The 23,127-nt window shown below is 33.5% G+C and overlaps 1 protein-coding gene across 1 annotated transcript in view; it reads left to right on the forward strand.

Annotated features, from left to right (window-relative positions):
• The window catches only part of LOC306864159 (myosin-IIIb-like), a 50,260-nt gene that overhangs the window by 21,810 nt on the left and 5,323 nt on the right, over nucleotides 1-23,127 (forward strand). Inside the window, exons 11-26 of the mRNA XM_079407912.1 lie at nucleotides 634-734; nucleotides 5,068-5,154; nucleotides 6,730-6,795; nucleotides 8,022-8,135; nucleotides 8,341-8,452; nucleotides 9,058-9,101; nucleotides 9,317-9,379; nucleotides 11,491-11,610; nucleotides 14,107-14,192; nucleotides 14,277-14,324; nucleotides 14,536-14,583; nucleotides 15,587-15,678; nucleotides 17,087-17,263; nucleotides 17,350-17,480; nucleotides 19,903-20,102; nucleotides 22,385-22,474. Of these exons, the coding sequence (XP_079264038.1) occupies nucleotides 634-734; nucleotides 5,068-5,154; nucleotides 6,730-6,795; nucleotides 8,022-8,135; nucleotides 8,341-8,452; nucleotides 9,058-9,101; nucleotides 9,317-9,379; nucleotides 11,491-11,610; nucleotides 14,107-14,192; nucleotides 14,277-14,324; nucleotides 14,536-14,583; nucleotides 15,587-15,678; nucleotides 17,087-17,263; nucleotides 17,350-17,480; nucleotides 19,903-20,102; nucleotides 22,385-22,474 (1,579 nt within the window). The remainder of the gene's footprint in view (nucleotides 1-633; nucleotides 735-5,067; nucleotides 5,155-6,729; nucleotides 6,796-8,021; nucleotides 8,136-8,340; nucleotides 8,453-9,057; nucleotides 9,102-9,316; nucleotides 9,380-11,490; nucleotides 11,611-14,106; nucleotides 14,193-14,276; nucleotides 14,325-14,535; nucleotides 14,584-15,586; nucleotides 15,679-17,086; nucleotides 17,264-17,349; nucleotides 17,481-19,902; nucleotides 20,103-22,384; nucleotides 22,475-23,127) is intronic.

Consider the following 23,127-nt stretch of genomic DNA (forward strand, 5'->3'; position numbering starts at 1 on the left):
TTTTCCCATTTATCAGACTGAATGTAACTAACCTGTAACTGCTCAACACTTTCTGGCTCATTGTTAAATGCCATCTCTGTCAACTGGATCATTGCGTTTTTATTTTTCCATCCATTTTTTATTTTTTATTTTGCTCCTGTGTAAATGGTAGATAATTAACTCTGTGCAACACCATTCTTGAAAATGACAATAGCCTTAGCTGTTATTAAAATCTCAACTAACAACATGAATTTCTCTGAAACTGGATAGAAAATTCGTATTATTTTTAGTTCTGTCAAACGATTAATCGTGACTAATCGCATCCAAAATAAAAGTTTTTGTTTACATAACTTGTGTGTGTACTGTGTACATTTATTATGTGTATATATAAACGCACACATGCAGTATATATTTCAAAAATATTTACATGTATTTACATATATTTATATTCATATAATTTATATTATATATAAATATATTTAAAATATAAACATACAATTTTTCTTAAATATATTCGTGCATGTGTGTGTATTTATATATAAATAATAAATATACACAGTACACACATTATGTAAACAACCTTTATTTTGGATGCGATTAATCACGATTAATCGTTTGACAGCACTACTTATTTTGTACTTTCTTTCTTTACAGGAATCCTTGACATCTTTGGTTTTGAAAACTTTGCTGTGAACCGATTTGAGCAGCTCTGCATTAATCTGGCTAACGAACAGCTCCAGTATTTTTTCAACCATGTAAGTCCTTCATAGTGCTTCGTTATGAGTTTGGTATTTGTATAGAAAACATACTAAAGTTTGATTCAAGTCTGCTTTTTGACTATGTCAGTAAAATGGCAAAAAGGCCAAAAAATAAATTGCATCAGTGGTAATCCTCCATGGAGCAGCATTAAAAATACTAGGCTTTTTTGTTATATTGCATGCATTTGTACACCTAAAAGTTTAATCATTTAAATACATTTAAGTTCAATTTTATTTGTATAGCGCTTTTTACGATACAAATAGTTGCAAAGCAGCTCTACAGGAAATTAAGTTTCCACAATATATTTATATATTGCAGAAACTTAATATATTTAATTTATGGCAAAATTTGGTAATTCTGTATGTTGTCTGAGAGTTGGCATCCTTTGAGGGGTAGGCATCATCTCTTCTCATGTGTTTGGTCATCTCAGAACATTTAAGGGTTGGATTCAGACTGAAGCTTTTGTAATTCCTAGTTACCACGGGATGTTAATCCCGTGGCAGAAACAAAGAAACCAATAGAGACATAGTTAATGTAGCTGCTGTTCCATCTAAGCAAAAATGATTTGTTCAACCCAAGCTAAAGAATAATAATAATGTACATTTGATCAGATATAACTGCAGTACAAGATTATAAGATGCATTATGTGAATGCTTAGCTAAAGACATGTGTCTTTAATCTAGATTTAAACAGAGAGAGTGTGTCTGAACCCCGAACGTTATCAGGAAGGCTATTCCAGAGTTTGGGAGCCAAATGTGGAAAAGCTCTACCTCCTTTAGTGGACTTTGCCATCCTAGGTACTACCAAAAGTCCAGAGTTTTGCGACCTTAGGGAGTGGGTTGGATTATAGCGTGGTAGAAGACGACTTAGGTACGCAGGAGCTAAACCATTTAGGGCCTTATAGGCAAGTAATAATATTTTGTAAATGATATGGAACTGAATAGGTAGCCAGTGCAGAGACTGTAAAATTGGGGTAATATGATCATATTTTCTTGACATGGTAAGGACCGCTGCATTTTGGACTATCTGTAGCTTGTTTATTGAAGATGCAGGACAACCACCTAGCAGTGCATTACAATAGTCCAGTCTAGAGGTCATGAATGCATGAACTAGCTTTTCTGCATCAGAAACAGGTACCATGTTTCGAAGCTTGGCAATGTTTCTAAGATGGAAGAATGCTGTTTTTATAACATGGGAAATATGATTTTCAAAGGACAAGTTGCTGTCTAATATAACACCCAGATTTTTTACTTTAGAGGACGTAACAGTACATCCGTCTAGTTGCAAATTGTAATCTAAGAGATTCTGTGTACTGTTTTTTGGTCCAATAAGTAATATCTCTGTCTTATCTGAATTTAATAGGAGGAAATTATTGGTCATCCAATCTTTTACATTTTTTTTTACACAATCTATTATCTTAGTTTAGAAGTTTCATCTGGTCTTGTTGAGATATATAGTTGAGTATCATCAGCATAACAATGTAACCTAATCCTGTATTTTCTAATAATATTACCAAGGGGTAACATGTATATTGAAAATAGCAGAGGACCTAGAACAGATCCTTGTGGTACTCCATACTTTACTGGTGATAATTGAGATGACTCCCCATTTAAATGAACAAAATGGTAGCGATCGGACAGGTAGGATCTAAACCATCTTAAAGCCTGCCCTTGAATACCAGTATACCAGTATTTGTAATCGATCTATGAGTATGTCATGGTCTATAGTGTCGAACGCTGCACTAAGATCAAGTAAAAGTAGCAATGAGATACAGCCTTGGTCTGACGTAAGAAGCAAGTGTAATTTTAACAAGCAGTTAATATGCAGCATGCAGTTTCTGTGCTATGGTGAGGCCTGAAACCTGACTGAAATTCTTCATAGAGATCATTTTTTGCAAGAAGGAGCACAATTGAGCAGACACAACTTTTTATAAAATTTTAGACATAAACGGAAGATTTGAAATGGGTCTGTAATTTGCCAGTTCACTAGGATCTAGTTGTGGTTTCTTAATAAGAGGCTTAATAACCGCCAGCTTGAATGGTTTTGCGACGTGACCTAAAGATAACGATGAGTTAATAATATTGAAGTGGTTCTTCTGCTACAGGTAACAACTCTTTCAGTAGTTTAGTGGGTACAGGATCTAATAAACACGTTGTTGGTTTAGATGCACTGATAAGTTTATTTAGCTCTTCCTGTCCTATAGTTGTAAAGCACTGCAGTTTTTCTTTGGGTGCGATGAATGAAGCTGAAATACTAGACGCAGTAGAATCTACGTTTGTTATTGCATTTCTGATGTGTTTACATAACTAAGTGAAGAAAGTGAAGAAATTAATAAAGTCATTACTATTAAACTGTGAGGGAATATTTAGATCGGGTGGCGTCTGTTTATTTGTTAATCTAGCCACTGTGCTCAATAAGAACCTTGGATTGTTTTGGTCATTATCTATGAGTTTGCGGATATGCTCTGCCCTGGCAGCTTTTAGAGCCTGTCTATAGCTGGACATGTTTTTCCACGCAATTCGAAAAACTTCTAAGTTAGTTTTTCTCCATTTGCGCTCAAGATTACGAGTTTCTTTCTTGAGAGAATGGGTATAACTGTTGTACCATGGCGCAGTACGTTTTTCTGTAACCTTTTTCAATTTGAGGGGGGCAACAGCTTCTAATGTATTAGATAATGCCCATGTTGCTGGTAATTTAGTCTAGTTCATGCGTATTTATGGGTACACAGAGCAGTTGAGATAAATCAGGCAGGTTATTTGTGAATCTGTCTTTGGTGGCTGGAACAATAGTTCTGCCCTGACGATAACGCGGAGCCATATAATTAATATCATTAATACGCAGCATGCACGATACAAGGAAATGATCAGTAACATCATCACTTTGAGGTACGATATCTATATCAGTAAGATCAATTCCATGCGATTTAATTAAATCTAGCGTATGATTAAAACGATGAGTGGACCCGGTGATGTTTTGTTTGATTCCAAAAGAGTTTATTAGGTCAGTAAACGCAAGTCCTAACGCATCATTTGTATTATCAACGTGAATGTTAAAATCTCTGACAATTAGCAGTTTATCAACATTAACCGACAAGGCTTGACATACATAGACATAATAGATCTGAGAGGAAATCTGCAATTCTTTTAGGAAATCTGTATATGGCCCTGGCGGTCTATACACAGTAGCCAGAGCAAGAGATAAGAGAGATTTCTTTTGCATATCTGACAGAAGTATTTCGAAAGCGTTAAACCTCCTGTATCCTGTTTTCTGAGTAACATTATCACTATATATTGTTGCAACACTGCCGCCACGACCCATCTGACGGGGCTCATGTTTATAACAGTAGCTTGGTGGAGTAGACTCATTTAGACCAAAATATTCATTTGGTTTCAGCCAGGTTTCAGTCAGGCAGAGTACATCAAAATTATTATCTGTGATCATTTCATTTACAATAACTGCTTTGGGTGCGAGTGATCTAATGTTTAGGAGTCCAAGCTTTAAAAATAGTTTTTGTTCATTTATTTTGCGTTTTTCTGGTTTAATCACGATCAGATTTTTTCTAGATCCTGCATTAAATGTATATTTTGACCTCGCTATTCGGGGAACAGACACAGTCTGTATAGATTGGACAACGCAAGTACTTCTATCATTTAAGTGGGTAGAACAAAAGCCATCATAGCAGTTATTTAATTTAAATAAATAAAAAATCTAATTGGTTTAGCAAAATTAAATTTTCAGGAATGTCCTGCCTAGTTTATTTTTTATTGTTTCAAAATGAATCTATTAAATCTAATAATCTATCATGAAAATGAGAATCAGACAACGATGACCACAGACTGCTGAGCATGTTTTTATCAAGCGAGAATTAATAATAATTTTATTAATTTTGCTTGCAAAACTTAAAAAATGAGTATCCTCAATTCCCAAATGATTAAACATTGTAATTAAAAGGACAGTTGATGTGACGGTGTTAAACATGCATCTGTCCCAGATTTTCTGGAGTTTGTTGCAGCCATCAGAATCAAAATGTGTTTGTTTAATCTCTGTACTTTTGTCAATTATATAAGAGTTAAAGAGAATTAACAAATCACAGATTCTTGATTTCATTGCTTTTTACAAAATGTCCAAACTTTTTCTGATTTGGGGTTGTAAAACGAATCGGTCATTTAACTTTATTTCAAATAAGTCTTGAAGGAAACCCAAGGCAGCAGATGTTAGGAACCATTAAATGCCTCATTTAATCACAGTCACTGGCGGTTCTTTCAACAGGACATTATTTGCCACTCCATGAATGTAATAATCACATTTTTCATGTCGTTTCCCCTCCAGCACATTTTTCTGATGGAGCAGAAAGAATATAAAGAGGAAGGCATCTCATGGGAGACCATAACCTACAAGGACAACAAACCCATTCTGGTATGTCTGTGTTCAAAATCGTTCCAAAATTATTATTTTTTTCCATTTTCCTTCTCTCTGACTCCAAAAATAACCCTGAGCTCTGTGTTTGTCAGACAGCTGTGTGGTAAATCCCAAACACAGGAAGTGCTGACAAAGCAAGACACGTAGCTTTGAGAATCTCTCAAATTTCTGCATGTTTTCTGACCTAAATCCTTCGGTGCGCTGCTGAATGGGAAGCTTAAAGAAACCTGAAGCTTGTTTTCATTCTCACGTGAGATTCCTGCTCTGTAAATACAAACTCTGCATATTAAATGTATGCAGTGATGGGCAGTAGTGTCGCTACAAGTAGTGACGCTAGTAGTTTAACTACATTTCTCAGTAGCGTGGCGGTAGCGTCGCTGTTTTCTGAATCAAATAGCTTTTCAGTAGCGAAGCTCTATTTTTGATCAAGTAGCGTGGTAGCGTCAACAAAAGCTAAAGTTACATTTTCCAAAGCATTTCTGAAACTCAAGCTCAAATCAGAAATATAACCGCTAAGGATCGCTGATCCTGGATCCACTAAAGCTCGTAACGCCATTGGCTCCTCAAACTGTCAGTCGAACCTCATTATTCCTCCCGCCTCTCTCGTCAATGAAGTGCGGCGTGCATTTTGGAGCATCTCAGCTTATTTGCAGTCTGAAGGTAAATAAAGAACTGTCTATTGAATAAGTACAGCGGTTTCTTTACTCAAGACACACTATATTTATAAAGGCTAATGTTTTTTTTAGAGAAGATTGTCTTAGTCTATCATTTGTTGTCGAGTCATAGCTAAATAGCTTGTGCGAAGCGCTGAATTTTTTATAATATGACATTTTGGCCAAATAACAAAAACTGAGCGGCAATACCGCAATAGCCACAATACCAACTACCAATAGGAGGTTTCCGGCCGACAATTTATTTTGCCTATGTCACAATATAAGGTAAATCCAGCCCTGTACATGATACTGATTTGTGTTGACAAATTGGTTTGGAACAGTTGTTGAATAAACAATTAACCTGAACTATTATGCCTGTCTATCTGCTTGACTGACAGTTTTATTGATCAGTGAGAGAGCATTGACTTGGTATGATGTTGATTCAATATAAAAATATATTTTTTTAAATTAGCTTAGATGAAGTAAACTGCTTTCTCCATGTTGCTGTAGCTTAGCTTGCTACATTTCCCAGGGCTGTAGCTTTAGTGTAGTAAAGCTTAATTTAATGAAGAGTAACCGTTAGCTTAGCTCACTACATTTTCCAAGCTCGTCTTCAGCATCTTTGGTCTCTGTTAACGTCCTTGCGTGATTTTGTTTTTGATGTGATCACTGTCCCAGTAGATCCCGAAAATAACAGAAAAATAAGTACCAAAAATACCAAACAAAGAATGGAGAAATGTAATGCATTTTTGTACTTATTTTACTGTTATTTTCGGGATCTACTGGGAAAGTGATAAAGATTTGGCGGCCACTGCTGTAGTGTAACATGAATCTGCAGCGCCGTCAGCTAGAGAGGCCTGTTTAGCTTGTCAGCATGGAAAACTCATTCACCCAAGCAAGGTTTGTTCCTCTGTTTCAGGACCTGTTCCTCACCAAACCTATCGGGATTCTCTCACTGCTGGATGAGCAAAGCACCTTCCCTCAGGTATGCTGGGAGGGGTTGCTTGCTAAACCCTGAGACACAAAAGAAAACATGGTGCCAAGTCCTCCATAGGGCCAAAATTACATTTATTTATATAAATGCAAACAACAAAAAAGTTTTTCGTCTTACAGCATTTACGTTTATGCATTTTAACTGATCCTTTTTTTGTGCATTTAACGGATACTTATACGCCAAAATGTTTTATCATTTAATATATTCATTTTCTTTAAGTATTGTAACTCTTTAAAATTTGTTAATATTTTGCATTTATTATTTACATAATTATGCCTCATAAATATATTATTGTAAAAGCAGGGTTTTTTTTATTTTATAAACTGAAGGATGCCATAATCTCCATTGGGCTGCTTTAAAAATATATTTTTGTTATATTGGACATATTTGTACACCTAAAAAAACACCTTTTTAAAATTATATTTTAAAATACAAAAAAACAAATAATGGGGGTAAATTTTCCCACAAGCTGAAGGACCAAAAAATAAATAAAAAATCTGTGGTAGTCCTAGTAATAATACTAGGCTTTTTTTTTATTTTATTTTTTATATTGGACATAATTATATGCCTAAAGTGTAATAATATAAATACATATTTTTTAAGTAATCACTTTTCATTTTAAAATTATATTTAAAATAATTAATTTTACTTAAAATGTGTATTTATATTTTATATAATTGCTTTAGCAAAATGAAACCTCCAGCTGTTTTTTTTTTTCCATTTCACAAACTGAAGAGGGAAAAAAACATTATTTTCTGTGGTAATCGTCCATATTTGTACACTTCAAAAAATGTAATATAAATTATATATATTTTTAAATATTGCAGTCTCTTTACATTTTATATTTCATTTTTATTTATAATTTACCTTTTTATAATTTACTTTTTTATTTATAGCTTATCTCATTTTAAATGCTGCATTTTTTAACTGAGGGATGAAAATGTATTCAGTGATGATCAACAGCTCACATAAAGCTCAACTTGTATTGAACCAGGAACAATTATTTAAACAGCCATAGAATTAAAGCAACAATTTCAGAGTTCCAGAGTCAATAAGCTAGCTCTGCCTGTTCTGTGGAGTTAACATTAATTGTGGACTATGCAACGTTTGTTTACGGTCATGTGACTAGATTTGTTGTGAGAGTAGTGAATCTCGAACATGTTAAATCAGTATTCATTGCACACAGCATGTGGTGATGATAATTTCTGCACCCACAGGCCACTGACCGCGATTTTGTTGACAAGTTAAACAGCAAATTTAAAGCGGCTCCAAACTTTGAAGTTGTGCGAAACCACACCCCTCTGTTCACTATTGTGCACTACGCAGGGAAGGTGAGTGTACAAAAGCATTGTCATCACTGTTACCTGACAATTCACCTGATCTGTGACCTTCATTTAGATCGACAGTCTAATTGTTGTGCTGGTTAATAATTAAAGGATTATGCATTTTTCCCAGAGGGGACTCATTAATAAGGGTGTTTTTCTTCATAGTGTGTGCATTATTCTGGCATGAAGTGTCTTTTTGTGGTCTGTTCAGGTGCAATACAATGCAAGTGGATTTCTTGAGAAAAACAGAGACACGATACCGGCCAACATTCGTGAGCTCTTCATCAACAGCGTCACTCCTCTCCTCAGTGTTCTGTTCGCAGGTCTGAATTCACTCCCAGCTTCACACATCATTAGATAAGTCTAAATGCTCGAACCACAGCCAACAAAATAAAGCATTTGCTTGTGAGTTTTTGGCCAGGACTCCCTGGTAGAAGAGATCTATATCTCAATGGGACAATTCCTGGTAAAATAAAGGAAATAAAATAAAACTCACACACAATGTTTAAACTACAATTTATTTTTATTTTGTTGTGAGCTTTGAATGCACATTTTTATCTTTATTTATTGTTATTATGTTTATTTTTATTTTTAATTTCATAATGTTTTATGGTATGTTATTTTTTATTTATGCTGTATTCTATTACATTATTTTTAATTTATAAAAAAAAATTTCCCCAAAGTATTTGTTCTTTTATTATCAATTATTAATAATAATAATAATTATTATTATTATCATTATTTAATTTTTTAATGTTCACAGATTATTAGATGTGTAAATAAGTGTAGATACTTAAACTTCAGCTTACAAACAAAGGCATTTGATTGTAATTTCCCCATGATCATTTATTTATTATTATTGTTATATTTATATATATATATATATATATATATATTTCTATATATGCTTTTTTCCCTATTTTTTCAGCCACAATTTCCCGAACAGGCACACTAATGCCACGAAAAGCCAAGGTACTTTATATCTAAAAAAAAACATTTTACGTACCAGTTAACTTTATGAGTGTCTGATAAAACACGTTGTGATATTTCCCAGATGCCTTGATAGGCTGGTGTTTGAACATATTTAATGCTGTACAAATGACAAATTACTCTCTTAACTGTGAGATCAGTGATAATTAAACCACACAGCATTTCACCACATGATCCTGTGTGCATTTTAATTTTAGTTACAAGTTGCAGATGACAACTTTAACTCAACCAGGAAGCAGTCCGTCGGCGCACAATTCAAGGTAAATCTTTGCTTCTAAAAATATCAGTTATGTTTTGTGTGTCGGTTTATTTAATACATCCAATAATCAAAAGAAATCAATGCATCTAAATGTGTGCAATGCATCTTAAATGTGTACATCTATTGATTTCTACTTTGCATGTATCAGAAATATTAAATTGATTAATCTCACAAAAACTGTCAGGTCATATTTATGTGGAAGCTTGTTTCTGCCACAGGATAAATAAAAAGAATAAAGGTAATTGTGACTTCTTATCTAAAAATTCTGTCTTTTTTTCTATAAACTGCAAGATATACATTTAGAATTGCAAAATATGAATTCTGAAATATAAACTCAAAATTGTGAGATGTAATTTAGATATAAATAAGATATATATTTAGAATTGCAAGGTATAAACTCAGAATTCCGAGACACAAACTCTTGAGATAGAATTCCAAGATATAAATTAGATGTAGAATTCTGAGATGATAAAATGATATTTTAAACAGAAATGTCAGGTTTCTGAAAAGTATGGTCTTTTCTATGTACTCAATACTTGGTTGGGCCTCCTTTTGCATGAATTACTGCATCAATGCGGCGTGGCATGGAGGCAATCAGCCTGTGGCACTGCTCAGGTGTAATGGAAGCCCAGGTTGCTTTGATACAGCTTTCAGCTCATCTGCATTGTTGGGTCTGGTGTCTCTCATCTTTCTCTTGACAATACCCCATAGATTCTCTATGGGGTTCAGGTCAGGCGAGTTTGCTGGCCAATCAAAAACAGTAACACCATGGTCATTGAACCAGCTTTTGGTACCTTTGGCAGTGTGGGCAGGTGCCAAGTCCTGCTGGAAAATGAAATTAGCATCTCCATAAAGCTTGTCAGCAGAAGGAAGCATGAAGTGCTCTAAAATGTCCTGGTAGATGGCTGCGTTGTCTGTGGACTTCAGAAAACACAGTGGACCAACACCAGCAGATGACATGGCAGCCCAAATCATCCCTGACTGTGGGAACTTCACACTGGACTTCAAGCAACATGGATTCTGTGCCTCTCCACTCTTCCTCCAGACTCTGGGACCTTGATTTCCAAATGAAATGCAAAATTTACTTTCATCTGAAAAGAGGACTTTGGACCACGAGCAACAGTCCAGTTCTTTTTCTCCACAGCCCAGGTAAGATGCTTCTGACCTTGTCTCTGGTTCAGAAGTGGCTTGGTAGCCCTTTTCCTGAAGACGTCTGAGCGTGGTGACTCTTGATGCACTGACTCCAGCTTCAGTCCACTCCTTGTGAAGCTCTCCCAAGTGTTTGAATCAGCGTTGCTTGACAGTATTCTCAAGCTTGCGGTCATCCCTGTTGCTTGTGCACCTTTTCCTACCCAAATTCTTCCTTCCAGTCAGCTTTGCATTTAATATGCTTTGATACAGCACTCTGTGAACAGCCACACCTTTCAGTAATGACCCTCTGTGACTTACCCTCTTTGTGGAGGGCGTCAATGTTTGTCTTCTGGATCATTGCCAAGTCTGCAGTCTTCCCCATTATTGTGGTTTCAAAAAACAAGAGATACTCTGAATTTATACTGTAGGTATGGTCATTAATTGAAACTCAAATGTAAATATTCTAATATTTTGAGATACTGATTTTTGACTTTCGTGAGCTGTAAGCTCTAATCATCAAAATTAAAACAAAAAAACTTTTGAAATGTTTTACTTTACATGTAATGAATCTAAAATATATGAAAGTTTCTCTTTTTGAAACAAGTTACAAGAAAAAATGAACTTTTTCACGATATTCTTATTTTTTGAGATGCACCTGTAAACCAGAAATTCTGAGGAGAAAAGTCAGAATCGTGAGATATACACTTGCAGTTCTGGGTTTATATCTCACAATTCTAATTCTAATTCCCAGAATTGTGAGATAAATAACCTTTATTTAATTATCAGTATTTATTTATTCTGTGGTGTGAACAGGTTTCCCTATCCTTCACCTCATAATGAAGATAAATGATATTTTCAGAAAGTGAAGTCTTGGACCATTTAAGATCTTTGCATTGTGATTGTCATGATGATGAAGCGTGTGTTTGACCCGGTCTCCGTTAATTTAACAGCCTAATTGTCTGTGTATTGTTTTCCATGCAGCATTCTCTGGCTGTCCTCATTGAGAAGATGTTTGCGGCTGGTCCGCACTTTGTTCGCTGCATCAAGCCAAACCGAAGCAAGCAGCCGGATCAGCTGGACAGTAAACTGGTGATGGATCAGGTGGGTTCAGCTGAGTCACTTCAGCATCTGCAGCAGAGCTCTGCTGCATTCGGCCCTGTTTATTTTCCACAGCGGAGCCAAATGCATTCTCAGATTTCCCTGCCCTCCAGTGGAGTCTGAGCTCTGTGAGCTGTCCTTAAACCTGGAAGCCTTTTAGTGCTGTTTATGATGGATCTTAATCCCTCTAATGATAAAGGAGCCGCTGAGTTTGTGCTTAAGTGCCAATATGGACTAAACACTGTATTAAGTGATTTACTTGTTGGTGCTGCTAGTCCTACGACGCATTGTAGATTTTAGCACTGACTATAAACTCTTGTGTTGTGTAGATATTAGTTAAAAGTAGATTTTTACATGTAAAACTTGCCACCACTATATTAGGGTGCTTCTTAATGGTTGCTAAAGTTGGATGGTTAGTAATAGCAGTGAGTAATAAGTAACTAGCAACTATTGTTTTCTGTTCTTGAAAAACGTCTGTTCCGTGTAAGATCGGTCCATCCTGCTCAAATGACATCATTTGTTTCTATCTGTGTATGTTTACACATAAACAGCTATTAAGTCACATGGTCAGATGATGTACAGTCTTGGAATGTAGAGTTACATTCAGTACATAAACAGTACGGTAAAAACTACAAGACTGTGCAACACCGACACCTTCTGGAAATTTGTGGAAGTGCACTTTGTGGCCTATAAGAATATGGAATATAATCAGGCCTGGATTAAGAACACATAGGGCCCTGGGGCTATAAAACCCAAGCCCCCCCCCCCCCCCCCCCCTTCATAGCAGCCTATCTTGGTGCCACAATGTTTTCTACCACCGGAGTAACTCAGTTTTTTTTTTTTTTTAAGTAATTATTTCTTACAATTTTGACAAGGTGCCAATAATTTTGTCCAGTCCATTTTTGAGTTCTATGTGAAATTTGATCAAGTTTGACTTCTCAGGTTTTTTTTGTGTTGTTGCAGTGTAAACAAAAACAATAAGCACGTGAATACCAAAACATTTGCAATTGGAGCAATTTTCTGAGAGAATTGCAAGGGTGCCGATATTTTTGGCTATGACCAGTGTTGGGGAAAGTTACTTTTAAAAGTAATGCATTACAATATTGCGTTACTCCCTAAAAAAGTAACTAATTACGTTACTTAGCTACTTTTTAAGGAAAGTAATGCGTTACGTTACTTTTGAAATATGAGCAGGGCTTGATTGTTTTTAATACAAGAAGTTCTAATCATAGCAAATATAAAAGCCCTTTCACACCAAAAAGTGTCATGAATAAACCTCAGACTGAAGGAAAAGTAAATTCACGTCTGTAAAGTAGAACGCAGGAGAAGAAAGTTCAACACTCTTCAGCAATAAAAAACAATGGAGCACAATGGTTAGTTTATCTAAAGTCATTTTTGCTTATTAGTATGGTTGAACTGGATCATCAAAGGTCAGCAGCGTTAATAAAATGAGATTAGATACATTTGTGTGGTTTAGCATATTTAATTATTGCAGGTTTGTGTCATATTCTGAGTTTGCATTTCACTGTTTTAATTCATTTTGATGAATACTAAATCTGTTTTTTGCGAGTGGGATGAATTAATGCACATTCACATTTAGTCTAGAACTACAGTAACAGCATGATCACACAGTGCACTGTCAGTCAATAAATGGGGAAAAAAGTAACTGGCGTTGCTTTTTTGAAAAAGTAACTCAGATATTTTCTTGTAAATTAAAAAGTAATGCGTTACTTTACTAGTTACTTGAAAACAGTAATATTATTACGTAATTGCGTTACTTGTAATGCATTATCCCCCAACACTGGCTATGACTGTATATATTTTTTATATTTATTATATTTGAATATAACACTTAATAACATGTATGCATTATTATTACATATTTAATAATTTAATAATTATATTTGATGTAATATTACATATCATATTATACTAATATATTCTACTATACAACTTATTAACTTATTGTTATTTATTTTATATTTATGTATGTATATATATGTGTGTGTGTGTGTGTATACATGCGCACAATTTAATGGTGCATAAACACAATTAAATGTATAATAAAATGTATATTATAAATGATAAATGTATTATAATATAAAACATAATAAAGTTAACATAATAAAAAAAATAGAATAATATACATGCATTAATTGCTTTATTATATTTATGTATTTATTAATTAAATGTATGTGTGTGTGTATACCAAAGAATATTTAATTATAATTAAATCATAACAACATTTAACATACATATGCATATATATATATATATATATATATATATATATATATGACAATAATAATCATCCACTTTTGTTTGCAAAATGAAGATTTCCTTGTGTTTCATGGAAGACGTTTGTGCATTATGAGAGTGACAGAACTGTTTAATTTGTGTGTTATCATTCTTTAAAAGTGACCCAATGGTACCTTTCATAATCTCAGCTGTCCAGTCCATCATATTGGTGTTCTGATTGTCTGTTCCCATCCTCTGCAGCTGAGATACAACGGTCTGATGGAAACCATCCGAATCCGACGGGACGGTTTCTCGTGGCGTCCGGCGTTCAGAGAGTTTGCCGAGAGGTTTGTGTGCAGGCAGGAAAACTGACACTTTTCAGTTCATTACATCAGATTCCCTGCGGCATGACTCACATTTCTATCCTGTAGGTACAACATTCTGCTGCTGAAACCAGATCTCTCGCTGGACAAAAGCAGGTCTGAACAACAGATACATCAGAGTTGTGTTAAAGTAATGTGCACCAAGAAATACAGGAAAAAAGCTCCCACCTAGATGGATAATAATGTACTTTTGTAATAATAATGTGCAATTATAAAAGATAATAACAGCACATTTAACAAATGTTTAAGTGTTCAGCTCCCTTTTATTTGATTTGATTCAAATGCATTGTTTTGTTGTTGTTTTCAGTTGCATGTCGATCCTGAACAGCACTGAACTCTCTGGTTGGAAGTGCGGGTAAGTTTGAGCATGTTGCAACCTGCTTAAGTCATGAAGTAAATCAAATGATATGGATTATTGGTGGTATTTGAGCCATGTGTAACTGTTATTATTGTCCACACGCTAGTGTCATGATCTGAAGAAACCTCCAACCATTCACATTTTTATTCTGAAGTCTGAAGTCCTGTCAGGATAAATTAAATATAAAATTGATCAAAATGTAATAAATAAGAATAAAATATACATAAATTAACTATTTAATAATTTATTAATATATAGTACATATATAAATACATAGTGTGTGTGTGTGTGTGTGTGTGTGTATAAAGCAGTTACAAGTTTTGTGTGTAATATGTTACAATATATAATATATAACATTACAATTTTATTATTTAAAAGAATTAAAAATAAATTCACAAAATAAAATTAAAAATCAAATAAAAATATTAAATGTATGCAAATGTAATAATATAATATAACACAAAATAATAAATATACAGAAGTTACTATTTTATAAATTATTTAAAACGTGTGCGTGTAATAATAAACATATATTACATATATTTAAATTTTTTACATTATGTATGTGTATTTATTATTATTTATTTAATTTTTAAATATATGTATTGCATAATACATTACATATATTTAAATATTAAATAATTATTGGAATATTTAAATATGCATTAAATACACACTTATGACTACAATGACAATGAGCTTGAAATGAAAAGCAGTATTTATCTTCAGAAATGGGGAAAAAATATTATTTACTTGCCCTCATGACGTTACAAATCCAAATGCTACATTCATATTCATAAAATATTAAAATCTAGATTTCGTAAGATTTCGTCAGGATGTTTAGGTTTGTTATGTTGTCTCAGGATCTAACGTATTAATTAATTTGGCTTGAACATCTGGTGATAAAATAATATGAACGGATGCATTAGATACTTTATTGGCTCAGATAATATTGACGTATCGAGCAAGTCACAGTAGTTCTCTTGTGCTGCTCTTTCAGGTCGAGTCGCTTGTTTTTTAAGTACTGGCACCAGGAGGATTTGGCCCGTCTGCTGGAGAGACTGGGACGAGCGGTGCTTGTCATTCAGAAGAGTGAGGAGCAATTAAACTCGTTTGTTTATCCCTCAATTATAGTCTATTAAATTCAGCGGAGCTCACATGACTGCACTTGAAACTCTTGGCTCAAAGTTTGACTGTTTTATAGCAGCTTGAATCACCTCTCAGAAACACACTCATAAAAACATATCAGAACAAGTTCAGACGTGAACTTATCTGGATATGTGGCTGTTAATAATGGCACAGAATGAATGGGAGGACATTATAAAACATCTTCTGTTCTTGCCATATATTATTTTTTGTGTATTTTCCCCTTGACATTCATTCACAATGTCAAGCCTCTGACCCATAGTTAGAATTATAAAGGCTGTTTTTGTGAATGTACCTTTAATACTTTTATATGTAAATGGCCTGTTATGATTCGGTAACCCCTTCATAGTGGCGTAGTTCACATTATTAAGTCGCAGAGTACTGAATTTGTGTTAAAATATAAATTTAGGAGGTCATACACTATTTATATAAACCTCCCATATTTATTTAATATTTAATAATATTTTTTTTTTTCAGAAGCACAGCAAAAACAGTAATATTGTGGAATATTTGTTTACAATTTTACAGTTTTTAAAAGAATATTTATTTTAAAAAAAGTTAATGTAAATTTCAGTTTCACAAAATTAAAAGTTAAATGTAATAATAATATAAATATACATAAATAAACTATTTTATAATTTATTAAATTATTTTAAAAGTTTGCCTGTGTAATAAATAAAAATATGTATTTAGATTTTTTGGTAAGTTATTAATTTTTTGCGTTGTTTAAATGTATTTATTTGTATTTTAATTTATATTTTTATTATATTTGTATCATTATTTATTACGTTATATATCTATTGCATAATATATTACATCTTTAAATATTTAATACATTTAAATAATGGAATATTTAAAACTGTTTTCAACATTGGTAATATTTAGAAATGTTACTTGAGCAGCAAATCAGTATATTAGAATGATTTCTGAAGGATCATGTGATGCTGAAGACTGGAGTAATTATGCTGAAAATTCAGCTTTGCGTCACAGAACAAAATGACATCTTACAATATATTCACCTGGAAAACGGTTCTATTAAATAGGACAAATATTTCAGTATTTTTCTGTTTCTACTGTATTTTTGGTCAAATAAATGCAGCCTTGGTGAGCAGAAGTGATTTTATTATTTTTTTTATTACAAAAACGTTTAAAAACAATTCATAATTTTTCTAAACCTTTTGACTTGTATTTTCACATTTGTCCTTGTATATTTCATTGCCTCAGAATGAAAAGAATTCAGTCTTAAGTGCATTACTGTAAACATGATTTATGCTTGTTTTAACAGTGAGATGAGTTTGTCTTGAGTCATTTGAGTGTTTAATACTTGACTGTTGACTGACTCAATGTTGTGTAGATTACCGCACTCAGATCTGCCGGAGGAGGTATCTGGCTCTGCTGGCGGAGATACGGCGGCAGCAGCAGCGGCAGGCTCAGCGGGAGAGAGAGGAGCATGAGGAGGAGGAGGAGAGGAGGAGACAGCAGCTGGAGGACGAGAGGAAGAGGCGCCTGGAGCTGGAGCAGGAGAACCTGCGTAAGACCTGTCCTCTGTGTTCACAGCAGTCAGTGCTGATGGCAGTGGCGTGTGTTAAAGTCATGTGTGTGTGTGTGTGTTTACAGGACCTGCGTCTCCACCGGTGCCCCTGCCGAGGAAGAAGAAGCCGGAGCCCAGGCCGCGCTTGGTGCTGAACGCCGTCCCCAAAGCGCCGCATCTGGCGCCTGTGCCACGGCCACGCAGCAAGCTGTTTGAGGTGTGACATCAGTGAAATATTACACCTGGGTTCATGAGATTACCTCCTCAACCTAGCAGTTTAAAGATTATTTATGTACCAAGTCACTTTTCTAGTCTCTATTAGAGCTAAAAACATGTTTTATGCTCCCTAATCGTTTGTTTCATTCATTCATTCGTATAAAACACAGTGTTTATTATAAATAGTAAGTAGTCACATTTATATTAATAATAATAAGTACATTCATACAAATAATAAATAAAATACATACAGTGGCATGCAAAAGTTTGGGAACCCTTTGCAAAATCTGTGAAAATGTGATTTTAACAAAATAAGAGAGATCATACAAAATGCATGTTATTTTTTATTTAGTACTGTCCTGAGTAAGATATTTTACATAAAAGATAAACAAACAGCTGAAATGATTAAAATAACCCCCTTCAAAAGTTTACTGTGTGTGGTTACCTGGATGATCTACGACTGTTTTTTTGTTTTGTGATGGTTGTTCATGAGTCCCTTGTTTGTTCTGAACAGTTAAACTGAGCACTGTTCTTCAGAAAAATCCTCCAGGTCCTGCATAATCTTCAGTTTTACAGCATCTTTTGCATATTTGAACCCTTTCCAGCAGTAACTGTATGATTTTGAGATGCATCTTTTCACACTGAGGATGATTGAGGGGACTCAAACACAACAATTAAAAAAGGTTCAAACATTCACGATGCATTAAGAGCCGGGGGTGAAAACTTTTGAACAGAATGAAGATGTCCAAATTTTTCTTATTTTGTAGAAATATATATATTTTTCCATTTAGTTCTGCCCTTCTGACGCGACAGAAGATACTTGCATGTTTCCCGGAAGACAAATTAAGTACAATTTACCTTGATCTTCAAATTCAAAAAGTTTTCTCCCCCGGCTCTTAATGCAGTGTGTTTCCTTCTGGAGCATCAGTGAATGTTTGAACCTTTTTTAATTGTTGTGTTTGAGTCCCTCAATCATCCTCAGTGTGAAAAGGTGGATCTCAAAATCATACAGTCACTGCTGGAAAGGGTTAAAATATGCAAAAGATGCTGGAAAACTGAAGATTCTGCAGGACCTGGAGGATTTTTCTGAAGAACAGTGCTCAGTTTAACTGTTCAAAACAATCAAGGGACTCAAACACAACCATCACAAAACAAAAAAACAGCCGTGGATCATCCAGGTAACCACACACAGTATTAAGAACCAAGGGTTCCCAAACTTTTGAAGGGGGTTATTTTAATCATTTCAGCTGTTTGTTTATCTTGTGGACTATATGTAAACATCTTTTATGGAAAATATCTTACTCAGGACAGTACTAAATAAAAAATAACATGCAAGGGGTTCCCAAACTTTTGCATGCCACTGTAATAATAATAACTATTATTATTATTATTATGATATTGAAAAATATTTCATTATTAATAATGTTATATTTTATTCATACAAAACATTTTTTTTTATGTTTACTATATATTATTATTATTATTAGTCTTATAAATAGTAAATAGTCATATTTATATTATTAATAATAAATAATTACACTAATATAAACAATAAATAAAATATATAATGATGATGATGATATATTTAAATAATTTATATTATTATTATTAATAATTTTAGCATATTTAATTCATACAAAATTTTTACTTTTTATTATTAGTTTATTATATATGGTCATATTAATAATAAATAGATATTAATAAAAAAATACTTTTATACCAATAATAAATATAATTATTATTTATAATAATACATAATATTATTATTGAATTATTAATAATAGTGAATACACATAAATATAAACACAAATTATTTTTTATTATTTATTATTTTTATCACTATACTATGCAGAAACTGCACAAGTTTTTGTGTTTGTTTTATAATTTATTTAATATTTGAAGTTTAAAGTCGACTTCAAACCAAAATTGAAATTGAAAAACTTCATTTAATTTCTTAAAATGTTTCTCGCATGTTATTTTCTTCGTGACCTGTAATAGGCCACATTATAAAAGTGACATGAATTGGGAATTTCTTTTTTACTTTAACCAGTATTGTTTATTGTTGATACACTATTATTTATTATAAATAGTTTTTATTTAAATATTTTGAATCGTTTTCATGATTAGATTTTTCAAATTAATTAGAAAGTTTTAATAATTTTGTTGCATTTTCATCATTTTTATTTGTTTCTGTTTCTTTTTTTAGATGTCTATATAGTTTTTATTAATTTTATTTCGGTTCATTTTAGTTCTTGTACTTCAAATTAATCTAAACTAAACAAAAATGTTGCCTTGGTAACTTGCTGAAATAAAATGTTCATGTATTTTAATTCAGTTAATGTTTATTTGATTTCATTGTTTTATGGTTTGTGTTTTGTTATGGTTTTAGTTAACAATAATAATTTGTTTTATTTTGTGATCAGGCGACTCTGTTTGATAACGAGCTGGATGAGAACGTTCACCTGTACGCTTCTCTGATGCTTCAGCCAATCGATGAAGAGCGAATTAAAGAGAAACACCTGAAGAAGACCAACACCATCCGCTGGTTCAAAGAGACGCAGGTGCGAAAGCTGACCCGAGATGGCGGCTTCCCCAGCTGGTTCCACGGCATGATCACGCGCAGGTCAGCCTCATTACCCACGCAAATTCATGTGACCCATGCTGGCAAAATGAGTCGGAATGAGCTAATTTAAAAATTTCACATTCTCCATTAAAATACCTTCAAAATGATATGTGACCCTGGACCACAAAACCAGTCATAAGTGTAATTTTTTTTTAAATTGAGATTTATGCATCATCTGAAAGCTGAATAAATAAGCTTTTGTTATGATAGGACAATATTTGACTGAGATACAGCTATTTGACAATCTGGAATCTGAGGGTGCAAAAAAATCAGAATATTGAGAAAATCGCCTTTAAAGTTGTCCAAATTAAGTCCTTAGCAATGCATATTACTAATCAAAAATTACATTTTGATATATTTACGGGAAGAAATTTACTAAATATCTTCTTGGAACATGATCTTTAATTAATATCCTAATGATTTTTGGTATAAAAGAAAAATCTATATTTTTGACCCATACGATGTATTGTCGGCTATTGCTACAAATATACCCATGCTACTTATGACTGGTTTTGTGCTCCAGGGTCACATATATGACTTGGAATCGGACAAAAAAATTACTGAGTTACAGCAATTTGAAGGCGATCGAGTCATCAGAGTTGATTTTGAAAAAAATCGAGTTAAAGATTCCAAAGCAAAATCACCAAGCAACGTGGCATATTTTCCTCCAATTATTATTAATCACAATATAGCTATTTTTTATTTTTTCTTTGTTATTAAAAATAAGAACAAAAATGCAAATAAACAGTAGTTTAATGAAGAGCAGCGAGTGATTCCGTCTTTTCTTTTAATGTTTGATTAACATTAATGCATAGATCTAATATAATGTCACATTTTTTCCCAACCATTCACTAAATGTTCATGTAAGACATAACAGATTAGGAGACTGGGAGATTGCGTGCTCGTGGAAAGGCGCTTTGCAAATGTCAGTCAGCACGATCGTTTTGTTTTCCTCGTGTGTTTGAAAATCATACTTCACTGGTTTGAACTCATGTCAAACAATTCAATATGAATATTCACAAAGCTGGAATACTGCGCTTGTCAACAAAAGACCTACAACTTATGATGAGAAGCAGCAGCAGTCGTCCATAAGCGAGCAGAGAAAAAGCTACCCCTCTCGGAAAACGTACAAATAAAGATAATTTTAGATGTTTAATTACTATTTGGAGCATTAGGATGGCTAGAAGAGGGCTTAAAGAACAAATTTTTGTGAAAACCTCAAATTTGACCAAAACTGACATTTTTCACTTCTTTTGAAATTTTGTCTGTAGCTCAAAATTAGACCGTGCACATTCACACACTTTATTTATATAGCACAGTTTAATGCAACTAAAGTGCTTCACAGTCACAAGCTAAGAAACACAAGAAGACAGCAAAAATATGCACACCCACATCACATAAAGACACATTAAGTATTAATTTGCCTGTCCAACCTTAAATCACTATCCAGAACAAATCCCAGATTTTTACACTATATTTAACAAAAGCAGTCAAAGAGGTTGCATTCAAGCACTGAAGCACATCATGCTTTCTAGGGCTGAACACAATAACTTCAGTTTTGTTTTCGTTAAGCTTCAAAAAATTTGCAGCCATCCAGTCCTTAACATAATTTAACTATCTCACGGGCAAATAAATCTGTGTATTATCAGCATAATATGAATTATGAATGAATGATACTTTATATTTCTGAAAAATAGCCTCTAACGGTAGCATATGAAGGGAGAAAATAATTGGAGCAAGAATTGATCCTTGTGGGACTCCCTAAGGAAGATGTAATCTTGAAGAATTACAGCCTCCGTTGCTAACAGAAAAAAATCTTTCCATGAGATAAAATTTAAACCATTTAAGCACATTACCTTTTAGGCCAACCCAGTGTTCTAAGCGGTTAATTAAAATCTCATGGTCCACCATATCGAAAGCTGCACCAAGGTCAAGCAAAATTAAAATATCATTTTTGCCATTTTCCATTGAAACAAAGATGTAATTTAACACTTTGACCAACACTGTCTCAGTGCTATGGCAGGGCTTAAAGCCCAAGTGAAAGGGCTCACCAATTGAATTCACAGTGATATGTGCTTGTAATTAAAAGACCTTGGCTAAAAAAGGTAAATTTGAGATCGGTCTAAAATTATTAGGATCCTCTATTGCCAAATTAGGCCTCTTTAATAATGGGAGAACATGCTTAAAATCTGCTGGCCAGGTGACATTTTGCCAGCACGGGTCACATCAGCATCTGAATATACAGTATTTAAGATATGCTGACTATAACCTTGCTTTCTCAGACAAGCAGAAGATCTCCTGATCGACAAACCTCTCGGCTGCTTCTTGGTGCGTGTGGGTCAGAGCCGGGAGGGTTACACACTGACCTTCAGGTGCGTTCTGCCAAAACGTCAAAATCAGCGTAGTAGTCCACAGATAAAGGTGCTAAAACCACTACAAAAGCACCAGAAGTAGTATGACGTGTGCTGCATATTTCAAGTTGAAGTAGTTTAAATTGAAATTTAAGTAGTTATTCACTAAATACGGCTTATAGTGCATGTGTACATCAGCAGAAATCAGCTTATAAAAACCTGTTTATAGGGTTTATATGCAAATCAGCTCCTTTTACATGAGAATAAGAAAACAGTTTAACAGATTTGTTACAGTATCTTCATATTGTATGTATGACTGTTAATCAGGGTTTTTTTTGTAAACCGTTATTTTGTCATAAAAAGACCATGAATGTTTAAGTTTGATTTTACATAAACTTGCATGGTGGAAACATAATTAATTGAATTTCAGCAACAAAATGTGGTGCTTCTCCCCCCCCCACCCCAATTTTTTGTACTTAATAATAATAATAATATTATTGTTGTTATTATTACTAATTTATATAATATTTGCATTTTTACTAGTTACTATTATCAATGTTTTATTTTATATTTATTATTTATTATTATTAATAGTGTTATAAATAGTAACATTGTTATTTATATCTTTATATATGTGTGTGTGTGTGTGTGTAAAAATATTTTAAATAGCATTA

Source organism: Barbus barbus (genome assembly GCF_936440315.1).
Source record: "Barbus barbus genome assembly, chromosome: 45".
NCBI classification, from domain to species: Eukaryota; Metazoa; Chordata; class Actinopteri; order Cypriniformes; family Cyprinidae; genus Barbus; species Barbus barbus.